Source organism: Carya illinoinensis, chromosome 3 (assembly GCF_018687715.1).
Source record: "Carya illinoinensis cultivar Pawnee chromosome 3, C.illinoinensisPawnee_v1, whole genome shotgun sequence".
NCBI classification, from domain to species: Eukaryota; Viridiplantae; Streptophyta; class Magnoliopsida; order Fagales; family Juglandaceae; genus Carya; species Carya illinoinensis.
The window spans coordinates 6,537,432-6,564,301 of NC_056754.1; the positions used below are offsets into that span (position 1 = coordinate 6,537,432).

Below are 26,870 nucleotides of genomic sequence, written 5' to 3' on the forward strand. Positions count from 1 at the left end.
GGTTTTTGGACCAGAATTGGCTAGTGAGTCCGAAGAATCTAGACGCCCCTAGTTTGTGTCTTGTGCATGTGCATGTGTTCAATCCGCGGCATGATTTCCTTGACTTTGCCTTCAGAAGCTTCTTTCTACTAAATTTATCATTTTTTGCCTTTTTTATTTTTTATTTAAAGTTATATTTTAAGATTTAATAATCAATAAAATTTTATTATCTTACAAATCAAATCAAATCATATCATACCTTATTAATAATATTGAGTTTATGTTACCCATATCAATTTTTAAGCATAAATACTCATTCTTTACTATTCCTTTTTATCTTGTTAGTGACTGAAAAAACCTTGGAGGCCAATTCCCCCTAAATTAAAAAACAGTACTGAAGGCCGAATTAAATTTTAATGTATATTAGATTGATCTAAAACTCTGCACAAATGAAATGTTAATATAAAAATTTTACACAACAGCCCTACACTACACATTTGTTGAGAAAAAAATAAATAAAAAATTCTTCTACTCAGCAGTTGTACAGTAAAAATGCTTAGTAGAATGAGTCATGCCAATAACATTAATCTCCTCTCATCTCGGTGCTAGTCTATCAGAAAAATGGTATCCAACTCAATGAATGAGTCCCCATTCTTTTTCTCATCAAACAGTGCTAATCTATTCAAAAAAAAAAAAAAAATTGGTTTCCAAGTCAATGAATAATTCCCCATTCGTTGTTGTTTCTTGCGTTGAAGAAACAAGCAGAGGTTATCCAAACTTGGTTAAAATTTTCCAACGTAACGTTATTAGACCTAATCAACGATTGGTTACCTAATTAAAGTCACCGATTGTCGCGAATTTTTTAATTAATTACTCTTTAACTTAAAAAATATATATTTTCCATGATATATATTTATATATATATATTAATTAAGAAAAATAATATCATTTTCGGACCGTTCAACTGGCTTCAGCTATAAAGTAGTGTTTCTCATTTTCTCGTCTCATTCTTGCATGATTTTTTCTAGATCAGAACAAAGAAATCGTTCACGTTTCATGTTTGATGCAAATCGGTCATTAATATCATCCATGCATGCGCCGCACTAGCTTTTCCAATTAACAAATTCAATGCATAAACGCTGAAGGTAAAAGAAATTAACCAAAACTACTTAGACATGAGTACTAAACTTAATTTCAGTCAGGCTGGCATTATAATTTTCGTTATCATGAATGTACATGTTGACACCGTATGTGTCACATCAGACTATCGTCGAGATACCAAATCATGCCCGAATCACCTTAGCCGGCCAGAAATGATATTTTTTCTCCTTTTGATATGTTGCGCGATTTTTACAATATTAATAGGGGTTTATAAAGTCATTTTTCATATATTTAAAAGAAAACCCAAGGCGTTATCATCAGCCTAATATTCCATGCACCCAATTACTATTTTATTCCCTCATCAGTAATTCCCTCGTCAGTATAATAGGCTGCAAGTCATGAAATACCTTAGTTTAAAGCGTGTGCGTAACTATTTGTATTTTTCTTTCTCCATTGAAAAAGTGAAATATTTTATATTTTCTTTATGCAAGATCGGAGGATTTCTTTTTTCTTTTCTTCCTTAAAAAACAATCGGTGTCTTTGTTTTAGGTGAAACTACAGGTCATCCGAACCCGTCTAGTGGAGTATGACATCAAGATAAGAAGTTCGGTAATCATACAATTTTTTTATAAAAATAAATTTATAAAATGAAATGTGATATATTAAATTTATTTTATAATAAAAATAATTTTATAATTTAATATATCACATCAATCCACATCAACTTCACGTGAGTTTACTTTTGTAACCAATAATGCCTTTCTCCAACTTCAAACATGTTTTGTTTATACAGGATCTGTAACCATTTAGCCTAAGCACGTTTCTAATAATTAAGCTTGGGCACCATTAATCATAGAGGTATTAAAAAAATATTACACGCAACTTGGCCGGGCGGGGTGTCTGAAATAGTGAAATTCTCAGATGTGATTTGGCAGCAAATAATGAGAATCCAAGCAATGAGTCATGTACGTTGGCGTAATCAGATGGAAACCTCGCAGGCCTATAAATCGTCGATGATGATGTCGTTATCACAACCACGTCAATTAACGTCATTTCTTACGTACCCATGCACCTTGATTAATAATATATATGGCTAGTCTTGTTAATTTTGTTAATATATCTGTCAATTTCTATATATATATATATATATTAGCAAAACTCTATCATCATATACGTGGACATTACCAAGATGCTCTTTGACATGTTATTTATTATTATTATTATTATTATTTTTAAAAATATTGGTCCAACGAAAATGAATGATTAATATATATGTGAATATGCGGCCACTAATTAGTTGATCAGCTAATGCAATAAATTCTATAATGTGTGATAATAAGGCCAATTGAATTATTATTATTATTATTATTTCCTTCGAGGGTTTGTTGATTCGTGACAATCTTAAGGTTATTTAAACTTTAAATATAAGAAGAATTAATTTAACATGATATATAATTGAATAATGCTAGTATGTCGTCTTATTTTGACCGTTCATGCATTTATTTATTTATTTTTACTTACTGATTAATGAAGTGATTATTAGGATATTGGTATTTTTTTAAAATTTTAAAAATATTTGAAAAAAAAGCAAAAAAAGAAAAAAAAAAAAAAAAGAAGTAATGCTATATACCATAATCTCATCCCACTTTCATCTTACTAAATAAGATGTGATACATTCATCACCATTAAATAATAAATAAACATATAATAAATGATCATTCAATAGTGACAAATGTGTTTCATCAATTATAATGAAATGAAAGTGTGATGATAGTATGATGTATAGAATTTTTCTTAATTTTAAGGCTGTATATTGGTCTTTTGGTGAATTTAGATAGATAGATATGAACAAATCAAAAGTTTATTAGAGCTGTCCCCTTGTCAAGATGCCCTGGAATATAAAACATTCGTCGTATGTAATATATAAGAATCTATGATCAACTCAAGGCTGAATAAAAAAAGAATCGCCCAACCTCTTAAGAATGAATCAAGCTGGCTCAAGTTTTATTTTTAGAATTTAAACATCTCAAATATAAAAGAAAGAGAAGGTTACATACACAAATTAATTTATATATCTCCTCGAATTCAAGTAAGAACTTGAAACCGTCTTCATCACTATTTTGGATGTTTCTCGATCTCTCGTTTTTTTATCCAGTATTTTAAATACCGTATCGTATTGGCCGGTATATTCTATACTGGCTATTGGTTTGGTACAGGTATTACTATCTATTTCGTACCGCCCTAAATACCGGCGATACCGGTTGATATTTTAGCCTTTACTTTTTTTTCTTCTTCATTTCTTCAAATTGCAAGTTCATTTTTTGACTTACAATTCAGACCAGACTAGTTATAATTTATATATATGTATTTATATATAATTTATTTATATATAGACTATTATTTTATAATATAATTTTTATATATTTATATATATAATTTATGAGAGTTGCTAGAGATACAAATGGATCTCACACACTGATATGACATACTAGTAATGTGCCATGTCTCTTTTTTTTTTTTCCTTCCTCTATCTCCCTATTTATCTCTTCCCCTGTCTCCTTGCTCTCCCCTCCTCCCCTTCCCTCAGCCGGCCACCACATTGACCACTGGTGACCCACAGGCGATCGATTTATGACCGCAGCCATGACGGCCCCCTCCCACAAGGTTCGCGAATGTCGTGAACGGAGGTCTCCCGTGTGCACCTCTCTTTGCACATAGGATGGACAGCGTGACAAGAGAGGGGTGTTGGCGGCCACCTTGTGGTCTGGCGGCGTCGTCTGTTTCTCTGGAGAAGGTCCTCGACTACCTAGCCATGGTAGATATGGTCCTCGACTACCTAGTCACTTGGCCACAAGATGCTACACAAGTGTAGCAATGACCGCTAACTCCTCGGCCCAGTAACGCCGAGGCGCAGCAGGCGTTTTTGGTTCTTAAAGCAATGTGCCCAAGCACCATGGCGCACCGCAAGCAACGGCAGCCTTAATGGTTCGGTGAGGGAGATAAGGCACGAGGGGAGGGGGAGAAAAAAAATTTGGGGGGAGAGAAAGGAAGAAGAAAAAAAAAATTAGGAGACAATGTGTGGGATTTATTTGTGTCTATAGTATTTTTTATAATTTATTCATATATTGACTATTTCGAAACAGTAGACGAAACATTACCAGTATCGAAATATTTCATTCCAATATTTTGACCGATACGTTATTCAAAACTCTATTTCTATTGCCTCGCTATTCTAAAAACTATCTTTTTTCTTCCCATTGAAAAATTTGCGTTTGGGTTTGGGGAAATATATAGTCGAGTTGAAGGATGGAAAAAAACATTATAATGAGAGAGAACTATAAAAATAAGAAAAATTGCAAACATAGTCTCACACATCGCACTTTTTTTAATTTTTTAATTTTTTATTTTATCAAATATTTGATATATGGATAATGAATAGAAGAATTTAATTTTTTTAAAAATAATAAAGATAAAAAAATTTATAAAGAATAGAAAAATGTGGTATGTAGAGTAGCAAAATTCTAATTTGATATCACATTCTTAGGCTATGGAAGTGTGTATTATTTTGGGTCTCGTTAGAATTTATTATCTGACTGAGCTGTTGGACCGGCCCACTGTCACCCATGGCCCATCCAATTCGAACCGTATTTATCACGTGCTCTCCCCCAATTCTCTAATCTGTCTTGTGCCATCCCAAAGATCGGCTTCTTCCAGTGAACCACGCGACCGGACTGCCTTCTAACACGTGTCAATTTTACGGGACCACCAGCTCTCGCTGCCACACACAGAATCATCGCTTCGCCACCAAGAGTACTCTGTTCCTGAAGATTGATTGCCCTTTCGAAGAGCCCGCCCGCGAACTCTGAACTCACTTTTGTAAGCGCTCAAAAGTAGTTTCTGCATTTAATTTCCTTAAGCATTATTGATTCGTTATTGGCTGTACATCTGGGCCCATTTATTTATAGTTTGTTCTCTGCTTCCGTTTGTGTGAAAGCTCCGTTTTGATTGTGATTGTTTCGCGCGCGCGCGCGCCTGTGAGAGAGAGATGGATGATCAAAACCTACGCCTAAGTTCAGAGAAATTTATTTGTTATTGCAATTTTTTCGAGAGGAAAGCCTCCTTGTTCCATTGAGTGCTCCGTCCAGAAGAGCTGAAAATGCTGATTCTTTTGATTGGCTCAACCAAGCGACATATATCTTTTAGAATGACATTTTTGGGGGTAAAGATCTGAGACAGAGGGGTAGATGGAGACGGGTTGGTTACTGCATTTTTCTTCAAGAATGACCCTTTTTAGTGTTTGAAATTCCTTTTCAATGGTTGCTACTTCATTTAAAATTCTTCGTGGTCTCATCGCATGATGCAGACAACCATCTTGTGCTGGAATTGGAAGTTCAACTCTGCCCTTAAGTCCAGTTCAATATTATCTTATGTATTATGTTATTTGTGTAAATTTATTATATGCTGTTCAGTTTTGTTAGTATTTGACCTATGTTCACTTCATTTGGTTTTGCTTAGGAGTCTTTATTTTGTTATTGTCATTGAATAGAAGATCAATATCAAGCAAGCCTCTAAAAGGTTATGTGGTGTACATCAAGCTATTTTCATCTCTGAATCAGTCTAGAATATTGTGTTTGGTGTGACTCACCTACTCTTGGACCCTTGGTTGTGATGAGCGCCACAGTCAGCCATTGGAGAAGAAACGTTACACGCCTTTTCTTCCTAAGGCCTATCTTTATTTTTCTATTTTTCTTTCATTGATTTCGTTCTGCATCAATTTGGTGTCTGAGAAAGTAGTGTGCAACTCCTTTTTCTTCCTAAGATTTTCTTTCATTGATTTCGTTCTGCATCAATTTGGTGTCCGAGACAGTAGTGTGCAACTCTTTTTTCTCCCAAAGGTTTATAATTAGAAAAATAAAGATAGGCCTTGGGAAGAAAAGGAGTTTAAAGTTTCTTCTCAAATTGGTGATTGTGCTGTCTCATTATAAGCAAGAGTAGAACTAAACTTGATTGTGGCGTCTTCGACACAAGCTTCTTCAGCACAGAAATAGCATAAGGTTACACCACTTATTGCCCTAGATGCTTACTCGATACTAAACTTCTAATAACAAAATCAAGACTCCTAAGCTACACCATATGAGCTAAAAAAAATCAGATATCAACTAAGATAAATAAAACAATAAATGAGACAATATTGAACTTGACCTATGGTAGGCTTGGACTTCTAGTTCAAGCTATTTTGTTATCTGTATGACCATGAGAGTCGAAAATTGGGTGCTGGATTTATATGAAAATGGCATTTTTTGTATGGTTTATATTTTAGATTATTTCAGAAAATTTGGTGCAAGTACTAGTAGGAAGAATGTCACATAAGATTAATGGGTGTTTTTTTTAATTACTTAGATAGCATTACTCAGATTTAGCATGCTTGCTGCTGTATATCATGATACTGATCATTATCATCTTGTTGCATCTATTTTTCAGGAGAAACTTTTCAACATGGATTTAGGTACTGCAAGGTAGGCCTCCTTGACATTCTTTCAGTCTTTCTCTCTCTCTCTCTCTCTCTCTCTCTCTTTTTTTTTTGTTTAGATTTTAGGAAGTGTTAATTGTTTGTAGTATGATCCTTTTGTTCCTTTAAATCTTTGCTTTGAATTCCTAGGGACTTCACAGATGCAACTCACTTTCTTAATGATCTGTATAGGCATTGCCTGGACAAACACACGTCATGGTTCTTAAGAAATTCAAGAACGTCAGGTGGGGAAAATATTCACAAACTTCCATATAATGTAGCTGGTTGGAATTTGAGAATGGGCTACCAAAGTTTGACTTACACACATCAATCTTCTACTGGAAAGCACCCTATGGCCCATATGTCCCGGAGAAGATATTCAATGTCTGTTAGTTTGGAGGAATCTTCATCGCTCAAGTCAGAAGATTATTCTAGTAGTGATGATGCAATTGAAATGCCAGAGGAAGTTCTTGCTCAACCACTAGGAAGTGATGAGGTAAAGTCACATTTTCTTTATATAGTTATTTTATGATGAGTTGAAAACATGAAATGTGTTCTTCTTTTGATCCACTTTCCAGAAATGATCTCTTATCTCGATCTCTTTAAAATTAAATTTTCAGACAGTCATGTAGTTTTATCTCAATCTCTACCTATCAAAAAAAAAAGTTTTATCTCAATCTCTTGGTTGCCGCTAGCACAAGTTTGGAGATGGATTGTAAATAAAAAATTGATGAATTGTTTTTAGATCCAAATTTCATTCTTCTTGCATATTGGATAGATTTATTGAAATGGAATATTTTTCTCTCAAGAACCTATAATGCACTTCTAGTTGACACTAGGCTTCCTCTCTCCTTTAATAAATTTCTCTGTTACAAAAAAAAAAAAAAAATTGGAAATATTAGAAGTAGTTTATCGAAGTATCAAACTTAAAAGTTAAAACAGAAAAACTAATGGGGATCCTTGCATGACCCCTGTATTATTAGTTGTGATATATCTTCATGACGGCTGTAGGCTGGTTTTATCTCATTGAGTTTGAAAATGGGAGACTGTAAACTGGGATTTCCTTTGGGGTTTCCAATGAGCTATAATGTGGTGTAAAACTACGAAAGTACTTTGATCTCACATCAGTATTGAAAGACACATGCTAAAAATTATTGCACAGTAATAACCCAATCAGCTTAGCTTAAAACGCTTAGTTGTTGTTGTTGACTTTATTGTGACTAGCATACATACTACTGCTTTTAGATTTTTAGAGCTAATGCTTAATGGTAATTATATGTCAGCTGAAGTCACTGTTGGCTGATTCTGAAAGAGAAAAGCTCATTAAAAAATTAAGTGAAGCAAATCAACAAAATCGCTTTCTCAAACGACAGGTTTGTAGATATTTCCATGGTATGCCTCTCAAGATATTCCTAAATTAAGATCTAAATTCAGCTTTGCTAGTGTTGTTACTGGTGTGGTTACATTCTGATTCGAGAACAATTGCACAGTGATGGCTTGCATGTTAATAGCAATAAGAAACATATAATTTCCACATAAGATCTTTTCATTTGTCTGCTTGGTCTCTCTCTCTCTCTCTCTCTCTCTCTCTCTCTCTCTCTCTCTCTCTCTCTCTCTCTCTCTGTGTCTGTGGGGAGGGGAGGGGTTGCAGAGAAAATATCACTGCAATTCCTTTGGTTTTTGAATGGTAGAAGAATTATGAGTACTGCACAAACCCACAAAGCCATTTATGTGCTATGGCATGGGTGAACATGGCTTGAGAATTACGAAAGTAAACAGCCCCAGCCCCCATATGCCCAACCCTTAAAATAGAATCCTCAGTCCAAGCATGCACAGCATATGGGGTTCTACAGCAGTCCTCCACCAGGACCTTTGTACTTGTAGGTCAATACAAGAGAAAGTAAACGGGCTCGGATGCTATATTTTGGTTAACTCCTTTGTCCTGAAACACACCTTCCCCCAACACCCTTACATGGGTGTACTAGCTGCAAAGCATGTATAATGTGTGGGGTTGATACTAAAAGGGTAGAGGACAAATCAGAGATCACAACAGGAAGTGTGGAAGATTCCTGAACAATCCAATGCTTTTGTCTAATGCCTAAACAAATATGAATTATTAAATAAATAATTCCATGACATGCATAAAAAATTATTCTAGGCCTCTAGCATTGATATCTGACGCGAAGCATTTTTGGTTTGCTGAGTAGAATATAAATCTGACACTTAACCATTTTCCCGGCTCATTATGCTTGCTATGAAAAACATATGAAGAGAAACTTTAAGAATTTTTTTTTTATAAGTAAAATAATGGGATCTAAGGGGATACCATGCAAAAAACATTGATGAGAAAATTGTTCCTAACATCTCTGATTGGAAGGGTGTGGCTGCTTCTGAGATCCAAAGCAAATGAGCAGCAGAATTTTGATCAGATTATTGTTTATAAGAAAAGCCTTTAGACCCACATCTTCTTTTAATGTCTGATCTATGCAGTTGTACATAAAGGAGGATGCGTTGGTAAATTTCAAAAGCGAACTTGCTGTCATGGAACTTGAAATTCAGGTCTGTTATTAATCTATGATGTCTGTCACGAGGTTATGGCTATGCCATTTGAATAATCCAAGTCTCAATTAGGTCAACATTCTTCATTCCATATTCGACTTTCTCGACCATCATCTGTATAGTGTAAATTCTATCCTCTTGCCTAAAAAAGAAAGTTTGTATTTATCTGTAATACAAGCAACACTTTTAATACTCTAGCATCTATATTGCTAGAATAGCAAGTGTTATATCAAGTACATTTATCATCTGTAGTCTGCTGAAATGGTTCAAGATGGCACCTTCTGGCTGAGTGAAGTGGCTTGACTAAATATTGTCTGATTATACTTCCAATGATTGCTTAAACAAAATATCAGGATCAGATTGTTTCATTGTTGGCAGTCTCATCACTTGAGCAATAACATTATGTAAACAAGATCTTATAACATTACCCTAAAGCTTACTGAAAGATAATAGTTAACCTGTTTTTTCGTGGATACATAAATTTCCAGAATATTTGAACCTACAGTTGTTCCTTAGCATATAGGGACTGCTTCCAGCTTTAAGAATCTGACTTGTCAAAAATTGATTCTTAACTGTACGTATAGTTTCAGTGTCTTTACCTTAATTTGTTAAAGTAACATCTAAACTTTTCAGTCTTTACCTTAGTTTCAGAGTCTTTACGTTAATTGATTCTTTTCATGCATCCCATTAAAATTAACATCTAAACTTCTGACATTATGATTCTTTAATTTGATTTGCATGGACAGGCTTTGGTCACACTTGCAGAAGAAATAGTTAAATCTCCCATTCCGGCAGGTTCAAGAAAGATTAATGGGAGATACATTCAATCTCATCTTCTTTCCCGTTTAGAAGGTATGCTCATGACCATCTCCTTGCTTCAGATTGACATATTTCTTCACTTCTAACCAAGTCCTGCCAATTCGATTTGGTGCTTTCTTTGATGGATGTGATGCGTGTATATACGTACAAACATCTGTGTGTGCGCGCGTGCATGTGTGTGAGTGAGTGAATGCGAGTTGTGAGATTCTTAGTAACTGGTGGGTATGATGCACTTAATCACATGAATAACTTTCTTATGATACCTCTAGATGAATAACTCTCTGGTGGGCTTTATTGAAGAATTTCCTGTCTTACTTGACTGTCTAGGGAAGGAAGACAAATTGTACTCTGATAAGGTTTAAATATCAAGAGACCCATGAACTTCTTTGATATGATGGACAGACTCTTTAAACTTAAAGATATCACTTTGTTTCTATGGAAGAAGTTCCTGTTCTTATTTGACTGTCTAGGGAAGGAAGACAAATTGTACTCTTAATAATTTGGTTGCCTTTGTGTCTGTATAAAGCTGTACATGAAAAGCTGAAGGAACAGATAAAGGATGTGGATGGTGTGCAATCCAAGGAGGTTTCCTTATTCTGGTGTGGCATGGCCGAGGTAAGCATGCTCTTAATACACACCTTGGATTTTTCTTTGCTCATGAAAGGGGTGTCACTTATATTAGGTAATCAAAACATATTAATTTATAATGACACTGGCCACTTCAGTTCAAGATGAAGGTTGAGCTATAGTCTTCAAATCTTATAACTTAAATCTGCTTATAAGTTACTTTTCGAATTGCTTAGCTTGGAGCTTTGGTGTGATCCTAGAGCAGTAGAGCTCTCTCCTTTTTAGCTCTATTAGCACACCTCCTATACCTGTGAGAATAAAATTTTGTTCAAGTTTCAGGGGAGGACTTTAAGATGACCCGTTTCTTTTTTAATTCAAAGTAAAATTGTAATGATCTACTGCAAAATTTTGCATTGTCTATTAAAAATAAAATTTTAAAGAATGAGGAATGTGGCAACTGATCACATAGCTCAGTGATTGATTACTCAAAAAGTTAAAAAGTTTAGGTGGACGTTGCAAACAACCCAGCAGTTTAGTATGAAAAAATGCAATTTTTTCCATTTATTTATGCACTTGGTTAAAAATACTAATAATCAATTACAGGAAGGCAAATGTAATTGCAATCCAAATCTTTCTTATTTGGGATGAAGAAAATCTTCAATTTTCGTTTGTGGATCAGAGTGTGCAAGTAATGGGAACGTTCGACGGATGGAGTCAAGGAGAGCACTTATCACCAGAATACACTGGTTCTTTCACCAAGTTCTCAGCAACGTTGATGCTAAGACCTGGAAGGTACCACTCAATTGAGCCACGCTTAAAACTCCTGCTTCTTCATCTTCTACTTCTGAACCGTCATTTTATGGTTTGAAGGTACGAAATCAAGTTCATGGTGGATGGAGAGTGGCACCTATCTCCAGAATATCCTACCGTTGGTGAGGGACTAATGAAAAATAACTTATTAATTGTGGAATAATTGCAGGTCTGCTGTTCTGATCTCAATATTGCTAATACAGAGAGTGACTGGCCTCTTTTCTAGTTTGAGCCTCTTTTACTCTGTTTGTATAAAGTCTTGTAGTACACAAGCATAATAGAATCTGCAAAAATGCGAATGTTGGAAAAAAAAAAACTCTTGCATATGAGAGAGAGAGAGAGAGAGAGAGAGAGAGAGAGAGTTGCTTTGGAAGAGCAGAAGCAATTGACTCCTATAGGTGGCTTGTGAATATGCCACCCAAATGTTTCAAGATTTTTCCTGACTTTTCTTAATCAACAACTTCATTTGCCGCGTGGAGGCAAACTTCTGACTTCTGAGTTGTTCTCTCTCTAAAGATCGTGATGTAAGTTGGACCATTTTTCTATTATGTATAGGTATAGATGCCTTCTTATTTGTATGCATTATTATTTTTTTAATATTTTCTATGTATATGTCTTAAACACATCTCATCTTCATCGTTAATATTCTATCTAATTATCAGAGCGGTTGACTTTAATTCAATTTTTTAAAAAAAAAAAAAAATAGAAGCGTGATTAGAATAAAATATGACCAACGTGAGATTTGCTCAATCGATCTAATTAGCACAAGATATGTACAAATAACATTTTTGAACAACTCCTCAAAGGTTATTTATGGCTACAACCATATGGTGACATAATATGGTACGTAATATGTTTGGGAAATGTCATTCGGCATTTTAATTAATAAGGTGGGGTTGTTTCCCGTTAGGCCTTCTCGGATTGCGAATATCATTTTTCTTCATTGAAATTTATCATTTTTTTCATTTAGAATAATTTAAAATTATTGAAAATGTATATTGAAATTGCTAATGAGTGTCAATTATGATAGTCAAATAGGGCTCTCCCTAAGGAAAAAATTAGAAATTTTAAATTTTTATAAAATAATAATAATAATAATAAGAAAAAATCAACAACAACAACAACAATATAATGGTGGAGTGTAGAAATCTCGACCGGGTCAATTTGTAATCAAACCATTACTTATTGATATTTGTTAATTGAGAAGAACGCAAGCTGCACGGATAAGTCACAAAATATACGACATTCAGCACCGTCCATACATGAGCAGTTGATCAATAGGACAAGCTTTACATATAATACAACAATAATGTCTATTTATATATATATTTTTCTACTCAATAATGTCCATTTTGTATTTGTATAGTACTCCATATATCTAATAAATCTTAATTCAAAACGTGGGCTCGAAATATATCGCATGCCGCCACCATAATCACCACCTGCTCAATAAAAACCAAAAAAAAGCAAAAAAACAGAAAGGTCATCTGGTCCCTGAAAATTATACTGTGGAATCAACATGAATCGCGCGTGCACCAAATGCCACCAACGGTACCAATTATTTTACTCCAATACTATCATTTTTTCTCCCTCCCATGCTACCCGAATATATATATATATATATATATATATATATAAGAGTTATGCTACCGCCACCGGTTCACACAAATGTACTTTTTTCTTACTTCTTTTTAAATATATATTTTAATATTTTTAAAAAATAAAAAAAATATATTAATATACTAAAAATTATTTATTTAATTATTAAGTAAAAAAAATTAATTTGAGGAGCAGTCAAATGAAACGATACACTTTGAATGGCATAGTAGATTTATCTATATATAAAAGAAGTACTACAATCATAAAAAAATTTCATAAAATGATATTGTTTTATATGATATATATTATATTTACTTTATAATAAAAGTAGCTTTATAATATAATGTACCATTTCTAACATCAATTTATAAATTTATTTATATAAAAATTTATAATGACTTAAAGATTTTTATGTATATTAAAAATATAAGAAGATATGTGTATCTACGTGAATTAATAAATAATATATCCGTTTGTAATGTTTTAGAATTATAGGTATAAATTGATCTAAAGTTGTGGCCTGGTTAAGGTCTTTTAAATTAGAAGGCATCAAGCTAGTTTGGTTTACAATTAAGAGAACTAGATTCAAACCCACCATTGTATTAAAAAAAAAAAAAAAAGCTGTGGACTGAAATTTTCGAACATTAAATATTAAAAATTAAAACCCATTTCACACGTAAATTTCAAGAAAAATGATAGATATGCTCCACGAAGATTTAATAAAAGTAAACTTGTATGATAACGTGATTTGATGTAATATAGTAGATAAATTTTAAAATAAAGATTATTTTAAAATTTTATGTACAGTGTAGAATTCCCTGTTTGTATGTTTGTATACGTATACGTATGATGTGTACGTGTGTGTATATTATAGAAAGAAAATCTGAAAATGCATGTAGCTCAAATAAGCTGGCCGCTATCCCATTAAAAGCCAAGTCCGTTTCTAAGCAGTTGCAACCCAAAAGGTATTCCTCCGTCTGGCTGATATATTCTTCTCCTTTATACAAATCCCGCAAGTCTCTTACTCTCTTTCTACTCATTCTTGAATGGTGGAAACACCTCTTTCTTTCATGCAAGTTCTCCTTCCTCTCTCTCCGAGGGCAACTGCGCCTACGCCACACGCGTTGCCCTCCACTAACTCCTCCTCCTCCTTTGGTTCCTGCAAACAAGCCTGGTACTATCGCTGCCTTGGCCTCGACCCCTAAACCCCCCGCACCTCCGACACTCCCTCTCCCTCTAGGAAAAACCAACGTATGTATGTAGTTTAGTTCCACTTGTGTCTTTGAAACCGGGGAAATTTAGAATCCAAATAGAGAAGAAAAAGAGAGACGAATAAAAAAAAAAAAAAACTGAAAAGAGATCATGAAGAAGAACGTCGTCTCGGAGAAGACGGTGTTGCAGAAGCCCAGGAAGGTTAACAATGATATTCAAAGCGTGAAGGTTCAGAAGAATAACAGATTCTTGATCACAGTCAATGTTCTTGGGAGCGCAGGACCATTGAGGTTTGTGGTGTATGAGAATGATCTTGTCGCTGGCGTCATTGACACTTCTCTAAAGACCTATGCCCGTGAAGGCCGGCTTCCGGTTCTTGGTTCCGATGTCAATGATTTCGTTCTGTATTGCTCCGATGCGGGATTCGATGGTATTCATGTCACGTTTCCACCCTTCGTTAAATCTCGGTTCTTTTGAATTTTAATCGAATATTGCTCCTTTCCTTTATGCTGTCCATTAGCGAACAATATGTTTACTTTCAATGTATTGATGGACAAAAATTTCTTAGAATTTTTTGTTTCCCATATTATTTCTTATAGTCTATTTTTTCCATATTTGCAACTTTTTTGTAGCTTTAAATCCGTGGGAATCGGTAGGATCCCGAGGGGGGAGGAACTTTGTGCTGTGCAAGAAGCAGAGGCAGCCACAGATGACCGAAGGGAGGTCGGAGATGATAGCTAAAAAGCGAACTAGCAGCTGGAAAGCATGGCTTAACAAGCCCTTTGGCAGGAATATATTGTCTCATTAAGCCTCTACGTTTTGTCATAATCGGAGGATCTACTCTCTTACGAGGTTAGTGTTATAATACTCCATATCTTTGATCGATTATTATGGTTGTGAATGTGAATGCATGTGATCATAACACAAGCTGGCTTTCATGACATACTTTTGGCGTATGAAACAATCTAACTGTTAGAGGATAAATTCTCTCCACCAGTAAATTCAAGAAATATTCCCTAGACCTTAGACTTTTGAATGCGTTGGCATCTTGTTTGGCATATAAACTACTTTATTAATTATATTGGTATATATCTCGTGGTTTCTTGTCCCATTGTTCCTTGTACTTTTGGCAAAGCAACGGTTTTGGTAATTCAATAGAACAACTCATTCCGAACATAATTGGGGGAGGTGGGCGATTAAAGAAGTACTTTAACTTTTGAAAAAAAAAAATAAAAAAGAAGTACTGACTTTGTCAAGACTCAAAATAGAGGCTCTTGTTTCAAGGACGTTTTATGTGCGATCATGCACCAGAATGTGGGTGTCAATTAACAAGCCAAAAGGCACATATTAATCATGTCTTATTGTTGTCGGCCGTGATTAATGGTGTTGTGTGTATGAGTGTCATGCACCTACTGAGAACTACAAGTCAAACAATTCTAGAGGGACATTAAAAATTATTATAGCCATTTCATCAAAGAGTTTTGTAAGTAAAATTAGGTATTAATTTGATTTATTTATACTTAAATTTTAAATTAACACTATTTTTTATAAAATCTATTTTTTGACTAATCATATCAAATTAGTACATAATTATACTTACAATTATATTTTTCCTTTATCAAAATAGTTAGTAAGGGTCAAAGTGCTGTCAAAGTCCAAGTTAACATGACTAGCTAGCTGACTACGTGTGTTACCAGAACCAATATTTCAGAAAAATATAAAGGAAGTGCCTTTACGTTAACCTCAACCATTGCATGCTTGCCACCGATTAGCCAGGGATCACCCAGGTTTTTATATCTCAATGTCAAAAGGAAGGTTAATTTTACGCAGACTACGTTGAAAGATTCCCGTTATATGTAGATGTTGATCAGTTGTTGGGCGAATTAAATTAAGATGGTTATCTTCATCTTTCTTTTAAGTTAACTACTTAATGTGATGTACGTCCAGGATGAAGTACGTACGCTAGATCATGATTAACCTTCGTCACAATCGTGGAAAAAATCAACTCTGTTTATCTTCTCCCAGCTTAATTACGTGATCTCGAGTGGTGTTTATCAGTGCTAAGATGGCTGCATGCCGCCTCCGCGCGCATTGCCCTGTTCTGGAGGATTACTTGAATGCATGCTAGCTAGAGTTTCTGAGTGGCAATACTTTCTCAAAATAATCGCGCCTCTCTCTTAGATTTGATATTTCGTGATTTGTATATCCAAAGAATGAAGGAGTGAAAAAGCATCTGCTGATTACATTCCAAGATTTATATGGTGTGATTATTAGTATTATTATTTATCATATATGGAGTGCTATTCGCAGTACGTTGTAACGTCGCCTTCATGGTCGTACAGAAGTTCCAAGAGGGAATATTTTGCGGTAATATTGATATATAATTTTGTTACGAATTCTTGATGTTAAATACTTAAAATAAAACAAATTAATAACCAATCATAGAACCGTACATTTCCTGGTGATTAGACTTCAATGATCACATGAACGGTAAGTATCTGGAAATGGTAACTCCGGCGGATTGTGTAAATTAAGGAAAAGACATATATATTAATATGACCATGCATTGAAAAACTTCAGATCAACGAATAATGAATATATGATTATGGGTACGAGAGGGGTTACCTTAACAAGTAGTATAAAATGATCAGGAAATTGAATATATATATAAGGCCAAATATCAATATATATCACTAAATTTCCATTACTGGATCGATTTAATAGATTTCGATCCGAAATTAAGAAAGAATTGAAAAGCAACCTAATAACCAAAAAAAAAAAACTAGTCGATAACGATAACTTTCTTCTTCTTTCTCAGGTCCATGCATGGAGAATACTATATGCCCTTCAGCCTTAAGCAGCGGCCCAGCTTCAAGTCTCACAAGTCCAAGTCGCTCATGTTTTTTCTTGTAAAGTCTCCGTGGTAGTCGAATCTGAGCCCTGCCCACTACAACTATACCGGAAGAGGTTCCTGAGTTCGAATTAGAACAAAGCCTCACCACCTCCAAGTTGAAGGCTTTCCTAACAGATGAATGCACCTTTTCTCGTCCCAAATGGGATTAGATAGTCCTTCAGCATTCTTCGTAACGAACTTGCCATCCGGTTTAACCCTGTTGAGGGAAAAATGAGCGTGTTGGCATATTCTTGTGAAAACCTGTGTAAAATAGTGTTGTAACAAGTGTTGTTGCGGAAGGCTTGAAGTGGGCTGGAAGTGTGCTCATTATTGGTCAAAAGAAGCGACTTCGCTCGACCCTCGCTCGACAGAGCGCTCGAGCGAACTCAGGCAGATTCAACCGCTCGACCCTCGCTCGACATACGGCTCGAGCGAACTCAGGCAGATTCAACCGCTCGACCCTCGCTCGACACTGAGCTCAAGCGAACCCAGGCAGAGTGTGTCGCTCGACCCTCGCTCGACACTGAGCTCGAGCGAACTCAGGCAGAGTCTACCGCTCGATACTCGCTCGACATGGCGCTCGAGCGAACTCAGGCAGATTTCGGCGCTCGACCCTTCGCTCGAGCCAATGTTCCAGATCACTTACAATGTAGGGTTTTGAACGCCTCATTTGATGGGAACTATAAATAGAACGTGTTAGCTTCTGTTCTATGGGTGGAGAATCAGAGCAAAAACCCTAAGGGCCTCCAAGAACATCTTAGAGCAATCTCTCCCCCATTTGATTGATTCTTTCTTGGAAAAACATTTCTCCACCACAACATACACAAAAATCAGCTTTTACTTGAGTCCATTGAAGTGGACATTTTTGTTGACCGGAAGAGTCCGGAGCTGCCGTTGATGCAGAGATCGAGAGGTTCTCGTGGGAAGCTATAGGAAGGTCGGAGTTCCGACACTACATGCGTGTAGAGATCGAGTGGGTCACTCGTGGTGTTGCAAGCCAAGTTTAGCTACTACAAAGGTTTTGTGAGTGTTCTAAATTGGTTGTAACAAACTAAAGTTTCTATAGTGGATTTGAGGTGGTGTCTTACACCCGGAGTGGTTTTAGATTTTGAAGAGGTTCTTCAAATGAGTTTCCACTCCGTGAACAAAATCATGTGTTGATTATTTGTGTTATTTGTTTCATTTATTATCTGCTTGTTTGATTAATTTTCAAAAGGCCATAAAAATTAGATTACACCTATTCACCCCCCTCTAGGTGTAGTGTTGTGTAGAACCACTGCTTTTTCAATTGGTATCAGAGCGGGTTCACTCCGCTAGGATTTAGTTCCTGAGTGTGATCCTGCTGTAGTAGTTTAAATGGATAGGTCTCAATCACTCACATCTCCACCTTTTTTTTATGGAAGCAACTATGCATATTGGAAAGTTCGAATGAGAGCTTTCCTTAAGTCTGTGGATGAACGAGTGTGGGCTTCCATAACAAAGGGATGGAAAGAACCGGTTGTAGTCATTGAAGGAGTCCAAACCCCCAAGAGTGTGGAAAATTACTCTAGGGATGAAGTCAATGAGTGTGGTTGGAATAGCAAAAGCTTGAATGCAATGTTCATGGCCGTGTCCCAGGAGGAGTTCAAGAGAATCTCCATGTGTGAAAATTGCAAAGAGGCATGGGACATTCTTGAGGTTACCCATGAGGGTACCAAGGCTGTAAAGAACTCTAAACTTCAAATGCTGACCACCAACTTTGAAGAACTTAGGATGAAGGATGATGAAACGTTTAATGGCTTCTATAGCAAACTCAATGATATTGTCAACTCTCGTTTCAATTTAGGGGATAGAATTCCTGAGGACAGAATTGTGAGAAAAGTCCTTAGATCTCTTCCTGAGAGGTTTCGTCCCAAAGTCACTGCAATAGAAGAAAGCAAAGACTTGGACAACATGAAAATTGAAGAGTTGGTGGGTTCCTTACAAACCTATGAATATACTCTTCCTATGGATAAGAAAAACAAGTCCATAGCCCTCAATGCTATTAGAGAAGAGTCTGATGAATCTTCTGATGAACTGGCCATGAGTGACAAGGAGATAGCATTTTATGCTAAAAAATTCAGGAAGTTGTTTGCCCAGAAAAACCCAAGACAGGAGAAAAGAAGGTTCAAGGGTTTCAATGAAGATTCTAGTTCAGAAAACCGAGAAGGGAGGCATAAGCGAGAAACTAGAGTTGTCAATGACAATATTCAGTGCCATGAATGTCATGGTTTTGGTCACATTCGATTTGAGTGTGCGAATTACAAAAGGGCCAAAGAGAAAGCTAATGTTGCTTCCTTGACTGACAGTGAGTCTGAGTCAAGTGACTCAAAAGAGAGTTCTCCCAGGAAGAAAAATTTCAACTACATGGCTTTCACTTCCTCTGTTGGAGGAAAAAGTCATAGAAGTGAATCTGTGGTTGAAATTGAGAGTGTCTCTGAAAATGAATCCGGGGATGAAGATGACTTGCAGGAAATCTATGAGAAGCTGTATAAGGAATGTGTGAAATTGAGGAAACTCAATAAAGCACATACTGAGGAAATAGATTTATGCAAAAGAGAAAATGAAGGGCTTCAGGGCAAACTGAGAGAAGCCATTGGTCTAACAGATGAGTTGCAAAAGAGAAATGTGACTTTGGAAGATAAAGTGACAACTCATGAAAATGAGCTAACTTTGTTAAATACTAAGTTGCAGAAATTCTCCATTGGGACAAACCAGCTTGACAAAATCCTAGGTTTAGGAAAGTCATCTAGTGATAAAAGTGGTTTAGGCTATTTTGAAGAGAATCCTGATGCTCCCTCAAGCTTAAAAGCCTTCGGTAAAAATGTGAGAACCACAGTGTTTGTTCCAGAAATGACTGAGAAAAAGAAGGCTCATCCATTTGAAAAGGGCAAGAAGCCTGTGCAAGTGCAAAAGTCTGTTCCTCCTCCCAAAAGACATGGAGCTCGCAACATGAGCCCCATATGTCATCATTGTGGGAAGCTAGGCCATATTAGACCAAACTGTTTTAAATTAATGAGTCATTTTGTGCATGCTCCTGCATTTGTTAATAGTAGAACTGCTTATCCTTCTGGAAGGGGTAAGAATTACATGAATGACTCTAAGAATGTCTCAACCTTCTTGAGACAAAGAGCTCACAAAGCAAGCCCCGTGTGTCATCATTGTGGTAAGATTGGTCACATCCGACCAAACTGTTTTGAGCTTAAGAGGCACACCAAGAAAATTGAAAAGCCTTTCTCAAAGAAATGGATACCAAGGTGGATCATCCAAAAGGGAAAGACGCGAGCCACACATGGTTTTGGTGCTGTAGACTGACAGGCATGCATTACATACATTACATGCATTTTTGTTTTATTTTGTTGTTGTTTATTTTTCTTGTTTGTTGTTGTCTAGTTTATTTGTCGTTGTTTGCTGCCCCTACATGCACTTCATGATTGGGCTATATGATAGTGGGTTTGTTAATTCTAAAATCTAAGTGCATGTGTCTTTTGAGATTTGTATCATATTTCTATATTTTACAAAGATTTGAAACATGAGTATCTCGTGTAATCTGTGACTGGCATCACACACTTCACTCCAAACTCGGTCAATTGACATTTCACCACTTGTGAGTTTATTGGGGAGGCAATCAAAAGTGGTAGGAAGCTCTATCTTCTTACAGAATTGACCACGGGCTAGATGACCTCATCATGGTTCATTTGTGCAAAAATATGTATCTCAAAAGGAAAAGAAAAAGTGAAGTTGAAATAAAAAAAAAAAAAAAGAGGGTGAAAAACAGAATAAGTTTTCTGTTTTCTTGAACATACTGAGACCAGTATTTAAACAGAAAGATTCAGGTCCTAGCAGCATTAGGTTTGACTTTCTGTGTCTTGAATGAGCTTCCCAAGCACCTATGGTTTCATGTTCAGCCCAACCCCACTCACGCCTTACGGTTGAAATTTCTTGATTGAGCAAGAACCGCTTTAAACACGCACGTCTATATTACTTGTGATACTTGGTTTTAAACTGCGTATTTTATGGGAATATGATGCTTCTCTACATTTGATATGTACTCTTGGTGTGAAAATTGACATTCCCAGTATTTTTCCAAGTCATGTGAGTGTTGTATACTTCAAAACTGGGCAAAATGTGTTTTTCTGGAGGTCTCGCTCGACCCCGCTAGAGCGAAACCCGCTCGACAGCCGCTCGAGGGTTTTAAGTTCGCTCGAGCGAACGACTGTTATAAAACTCGAGCGCTGCTCGAGCCGCTCGAGCAGACTGCTTTGTTTCGTGCGTTTTCTCCCCTCCGTGCGATTTTCCACCTTCTTTTCTCAAATTTCCTCGGTTAATCGAGTTCTTTCCTTCCGAAATCATCTCCAAACCAAGGTAAATCCCTTTCTCTTTAGTTTCTTTATGATTTGGTGTATTTCTTTTGGGTGTTTTTCCGAATGTTATGCATATGGGTTTCGGATTGGGTGTTTGAGAGTTTTCTTCGATTGTTTTCCATTTATTTTGGTTTGTTGAGGCTATTGTGCAGCCATTGTTGGGTTTTTGGTTGTAATTAGGAGGCTTTTGAAACTCCCATGGGTCTTTACCCGAGTTTCACACTTGGATGCACTCCAAGTGTTCGGTAAAATGCCTCAATGAAGTGTCTTTTCTCTTTTTCATCATGCATTGGCTTAGTATTGTTCCCATATCTATTTCATGTCTATCCTAGGTTTGAGACATCGTTTAACTAGGATTGCATTATGTTTTGAAGGTGTTTTGGTTTAGAATTGGCATTGGTTTGCACATGGGTCATGCATGAGGTTTGGCTTTCGCTTGCCAATGGGTTGGAATTGGCTTGTAAATGGCTTGGCATTGTCATTGCATAAGAGTCATGCACATGGGTTGGCATTGGCTTACATGTGGGTTGTCATTGCATATGTGTCATGAATGTGGTTGGCATTAGCATGCATGTTGGTCTTTCACATGAGTAGGCATTAGCATGCATATGGGACACTTTGACCTAGGCATTTGTTATTGTTTTGAAAAATGAGGAGTGACATCGGGCATGCACCGAGTCTTGCATTGTTAGTTGGCATTGTTGCGTCAGCATGCATGCATTCATCACATCTTTGCATTGCCTTAGCCTTGTCTAACGTCGTTAACTCTGTCTACAGCTGAAACCATCTCTCAACGTGTTCGTCCTCGCCAAAACCCCCCTGCACCCGCTCAAGCCCAATTCCATAGTGCCCGAGCCCAAGAGTTATACTCTCAGAACTTCTCGCATCGTACTCCCATAGTCGAGCGTGAAGTGACCTTAGGTGAGCTTACCGAGACTATCATTCCCCGTATTTTCGAGTCTCGTCAGTGGCAGGCTTTGACCACTGGTCATCCTACTCCTTCTGTGGAGTTGGTTAGGGAGTTTTACTCCAATATTCATGACATATCTGTTAATGACTCATTTGAAGTCAGTCTCAGGAATGTTGTTTTCCGAGTCACTCCGGGCATGATAGCGACTCTGCTAAATGCCCCTCGTGAGCTCTATCCTGAGTTTCCCTACTCACAGACATCTCCTCCAAGTCCACAAGTCATTGCTACTTGTCTTTGTGGCCGACCTAGTAGTTGGGAAGGGACAACCCCTATTTCAACTGCTCGTTTTACCCCCGATCACCTCATTCTTAGTAGGATTGTTCTTACGAACTTAGATCCTACTGGTCATAATAGTGATGTGGGTCTTGACCGTGCCCGTCTGCTGTATGCCTTGATCAATGGTGTCTCCATTGATCTAGGAAGTCTTTTGTGTCGGGTTATTGTTGAGGCGTATCGGTCCTCCAAAACACGGACTGGTTTGCCCTTACCGTGTTTAATCACCCGAATAGCTCTCTCCCAATCTGTTGCTTTCCATCCTCAGGAGCCTAGAATTGCACTTAAGGCTCCTATTGGTCGTAGGACGGTCCAGTTGAGTCGTGCTCACACAACTCCACAGCCTATCTGTGTTGAGCACCCTCCCCGCTCCCTCCTCTCAGCCTTCGAGCTCTCGACCATCTAGTTCTCAGCCGTCTACCTCGGCCCCATCCAGCTCTCAGCCATCTTCCTCAGCCCCCGGTTCGTCGGAGCCCAGTCTTCAGCAGGTACTTGAGTATCTAGCTCGTCTTGACGCCCGGTTCGACAGTCTTGAGGTGAAAGTTGACAACCTGCAACAACTTGTGACTCAACGCTTCAATGACATCGAGAGGCAGCTCAATGAGGATGATGAGGATGCCGATGGTGATGATTGAGACCCTTGGCTTCTTGTGACAAAAAGGGGGAGATTGATTGTTGAGGGGGAGATATTGTTGAGGGGGGGAGTAGTACAGTATTAACTCAGGGGGAGTGTTACTTGTACTAACACATTTTTTTTTGTTTTGGGGGAACAGCAGCTTTTGGTTATTTCTGTTGATTTATATTTCTTGTTAGCTGCTGATTGTCTGACAAATGTTTCTTGAACTCCTGATTTGTTGCTTAATGAAGTATTTCTTTTCTAATTATGATTTGATTTGAGAAGTATGATTTGAGAATTGCAAATACGTTTTTGTGCATATGTGAATGGGTATGTTTAACCGTTTGCTAAGCGTGTGCAGAAATTTTTCAACATGTTCAAGAATATGGATCTAATTGGGTGTGCTAGGATTAGGTCATATGTATAGGTTAGAGGTTTTGTCACAGAAAATGCCAAAGGGGGAGATTGTTGAGGGAAAAAATGAGCGTGTTGGCATATTCTTGTGAAAACCTGTGTAAAATAGTGTTGTAACAAGTGTTGTTGCGGAAGGCTTGAAGTGGGCTGGAAGTGTGCTCATTATTGGTCAAAAGAAGCGACTTCGCTCGACCCTCGCTCGACAGAGCGCTCGAGCGAACTCAGGCAGATTCAACCGCTCGACCCTCGCTCGACATACGGCTCGAGCGAACTCAGGCAGATTCAACCGCTCGACCCCTCGCTCGACACTGAGCTCAAGCGAACCCAGGCAGAGTGTGTCGCTCGACCCTCGCTTGACACTGAGCTCGAGCGAACTCAGGCAGAGTCTACCGCTCGATACTCGCTCGACATGGCGCTCGAGCGAACTCAGGCAGATTTCGGCGCTCGACCTTCGCTCGACCCTTCGCTCGAGCCAATGTTCCAGATCACTTACAATGTAGGGTTTTGAACGCCTCATTTGATGGGAACTATAAATAGAACATGTTAGCTTCTGTTCTATGGGTGGAGAATCAGAGCAAAAACCCTAAGGGCCTCCAAGAACATCTTAGAGCAATCTCTCCCCCATTTGATTGATTCTTTCTTGGAAAAACATTTCTCCACCACAACATACACAAAAATCAGCTTTTACTTGAGTCCATTGAAGTGGACATTTTTGTTGGCCGGAAGAGTCCGGAGCTGCCGTTGATGCAGAGATCGAGAGGTTCTCGTGGGAAGCTATAGGAAGGTCGGAGTTCCGACACTACATGCGTGTAGAGATCGAGTGGGTCACTCGTGGTGTTGCAAGCCAAGTTTAGCTACTACAAAGGTTTTGTGAGTGTTCTAAATTGGTTGTAACAAACTAAAGTTTCTATAGTGGATTTGAGGTGGTGTCTTACACCCGGAGTGGTTTTAGATTTTGAAGAGGTTCTTCAAATGAGTTTCCACTCCGTGAACAAAATCATGTGTTGATTATTTGTGTTATTTGTTTCATTTATTATCTGCTTGTTTGATTAATTTTCAAAAGGCCATAAAAATTAGATTACACCTATTCACCCCCCCTCTAGGTGTAGTGTTGTGTAGAACCACTGCTTTTTCAAACCCAATATACAGCACGATAAATCCTAGTCCGTGAATAGAAGGATAGCTATTCGGGTAATTATCGAGGCCCTCAGCATTGTGGATGGCGAGATGCAAAGCGACATCGTAATCTTCGTCCATTGTTATGCTCAGTAATAGTACTTTCTCCACTTATCTCAGCATTCGATTTCGATCTCCTTATTCGTTGTTCAATAATCCCCAATCTCCATTTTTGAATTATCTCAGCATTTGATCTCAGCTTCTTCATCATCGCTAGCTGTCAGTGCAAATATATATATATATAGGGTTAAAGATTAAAAGAACAAGATGCTAGCTATATACATATACACCTGAAGAAATAAAAGTAATGATCGATCGATTTACCTTCGATCTACAAGAGAAAGTCGATCGAGAAACTAAAAAGCATTTACCATGGTAATACTCTTTAATTCGCTTAATTAGATTTATGTAAGTTCGGCTACGTAAAGGAATTTTAATGATCACCTGCATATACAATGCGAAACCTATTTTTTGTATTTAATTATTTATTTCATAAAATTCTGATAAAAACTTTTAATTATCATCATTCAAATGAAGCAAACTTTAAATAAAGCAAACAAGTATTTTGTGGCTGGGTGGGGGCAGGCTTAGTGTCTTAAATCATGCATGATGATAATTTTTGTCTAATTATTACTTGAAACATATAAAGATCTGAATACTAGTTTCTTAATATTAAGAAATGATCATGCTTAATTTGTGGTTCTCAAAATCTCGAACTCTTTATCCTAGCTAGCTTTGAATCAATGGGAACGGATAGGATTTCATGGCCATGCTGGAACGTTGTGCTCTGAGCCTCTACAATAAGAAGACGCCTAGCCAGCCACATATTACGACACGAGGGATGCCACAGATCATGACAGTTCAAAAGGAAACTGTAACCTACAAGTATTAATGGAATATATCTGGATTGACAGGTGATCAGTTAGTTTCTGGATATTATCCTCTTTAAGATACATGCATGCATATTATAATCCTCTTTAAGATGCATGCATATATGTCTGCAGTTTCGAAACTTCTAATTAATCAGTTAAGATTTCCGAGGTGCATGAAACGGAGCTAGCTCATTCATGTCATATATATTGAATTTCTCGAGGAAACTATTTTCCATTTTTCCTTCCAAAATCAAAACTTTGTCACCAATCAGAATTAAGCCAGACCGGCCTGTTCACATAAGGTCATACATATGTTTTCGGCTGCGAGCGTCGCGTCATGTCAGCCCCCTTTAGAAATTATAATATGGAGAAGGACCCATTGATTTGGGTAAATTGTGACGAGCAAAATATGCAATTCCATGCATGTATATATCTTCTTTTACAACACATCTAAATAAAACTAGACAAAAGAGGTTCGATATCTGCATTAATGACTACTCAAATAGTACTCCAGCTAGCATGGCATGCAGCATGTATGGATCGATCAGCCTCTTATCACATAAAGTTATCTGTACAGAGCATATTAGCTTAAGATCTATTTCTCATCGTAATCTTATCTCACTAAAGCCATATATTACATGTATATATACTCACAGTAGATGAGAATGATCAACTACATTAAGTAAAGCTCAAAACACAAAATTTGTCTGAACTAATTTTCAGGATGATCGTCATTTAGTAATTTATGCTATATATCGATCATGCATGCATGCATGCATAACACATGACTACTTGGATGCAAGGAGCTATACGAAATGGCATCATTTGAATACGACACACTAGTAAAAAAAAACATGCCAAAAGAAACCAATCAATATGATTAGGATCTTTAATTAGTCAGTGAGAATTTCGAGTGCTTCAGCCGAATCATAGGTCCATCATTCTGTCGGAGTAATACTTTACCAATTTTTTCTTGTCAATTACGAAGCTTCGGAGGTAATGACACAACTTACTGTTGGCCTGCGGTTGTCCTACATCGGAAGAGACTAGTGGTTACTTTATAAGTATAGATAAAGTTTTACCTCTTAAACTAATTTTTGAGGTTGAGAACTGAGATCC

At 37.1% G+C, this 26,870-nt stretch overlaps 2 protein-coding genes across 8 annotated transcripts; both read left to right on the plus strand.

The window, feature by feature from the left end:
- The first annotated feature begins 4,752 nt into the window (after window positions 1-4,752).
- Window positions 4,753-11,916, plus strand: LOC122302886 (protein PTST, chloroplastic). Of its 6 annotated transcripts, none has more exons than XM_043114338.1 (10): window positions 4,755-4,956; window positions 5,596-5,782; window positions 6,562-6,596; window positions 6,782-7,085; window positions 7,873-7,962; window positions 9,080-9,148; window positions 9,895-10,000; window positions 10,494-10,582; window positions 11,214-11,326; window positions 11,405-11,916. In XM_043114338.1, exons 3-10 carry the CDS (start codon window positions 6,577-6,579, stop codon window positions 11,505-11,507), a joined length of 894 nt encoding a protein of 297 aa, XP_042970272.1. In that variant the 5' UTR covers window positions 4,755-4,956; window positions 5,596-5,782; window positions 6,562-6,576; the 3' UTR covers window positions 11,508-11,916. The 6 variants fall into 6 exon arrangements, with proteins under 6 accessions (XP_042970276.1, XP_042970275.1, XP_042970272.1 ...); XM_043114339.1 differs by having other exon boundaries at window positions 5,627-5,782; XM_043114341.1 differs by lacking the exon at window positions 5,596-5,782 and having other exon boundaries at window positions 4,754-4,956; window positions 11,214-11,404; window positions 11,514-11,916.
- A 1,969-nt stretch (window positions 11,917-13,885) lies between these two features.
- LOC122303391 (uncharacterized protein At4g22758-like) lies at window positions 13,886-17,364 on the plus strand. 2 transcript variants are annotated; one of them, XM_043115163.1, is made up of 3 exons: window positions 13,886-14,585; window positions 14,788-15,007; window positions 16,974-17,364. In XM_043115163.1, exons 1-2 carry the CDS (start codon window positions 14,306-14,308, stop codon window positions 14,961-14,963), a joined length of 456 nt encoding a protein of 151 aa, XP_042971097.1. In that variant the 5' UTR covers window positions 13,886-14,305; the 3' UTR covers window positions 14,964-15,007; window positions 16,974-17,364. The 2 variants fall into 2 exon arrangements, with proteins under 2 accessions (XP_042971097.1, XP_042971096.1); XM_043115162.1 differs by lacking the exon at window positions 16,974-17,364 and adding an exon at window positions 16,103-16,467 and having other exon boundaries at window positions 13,889-14,585.
- The last annotated feature ends 9,506 nt before the right edge of the window (window positions 17,365-26,870 follow it).

What these genes read in the sequence shown, in the direction of transcription:
- LOC122302886 (XM_043114338.1), top strand. Translation starts at nt 6,577, where the DNA reads ATGGATTTAGGTACTGCAAG. An exon ending in ATGGATTTAGGTACTGCAAG is followed by an intron (nt 6,597 to 6,781) that starts GTAGGCCTCCTT and finishes TGATCTGTATAG; the next exon opens with GCATTGCCTGGACAAACACA. An exon ending in TCTTCTTTCCCGTTTAGAAG is followed by an intron (nt 10,001 to 10,493) that starts GTATGCTCATGA and finishes GTCTGTATAAAG; the next exon opens with CTGTACATGAAAAGCTGAAG.
- LOC122303391 (XM_043115163.1), top strand. Translation starts at nt 14,306, where the DNA reads ATGAAGAAGAACGTCGTCTCGGAGAAGACGGTGTTGCAGAAGCCCAGG. An exon ending in CTCCGATGCGGGATTCGATG is followed by an intron (nt 14,586 to 14,787) that starts GTATTCATGTCA and finishes ACTTTTTTGTAG; the next exon opens with CTTTAAATCCGTGGGAATCG.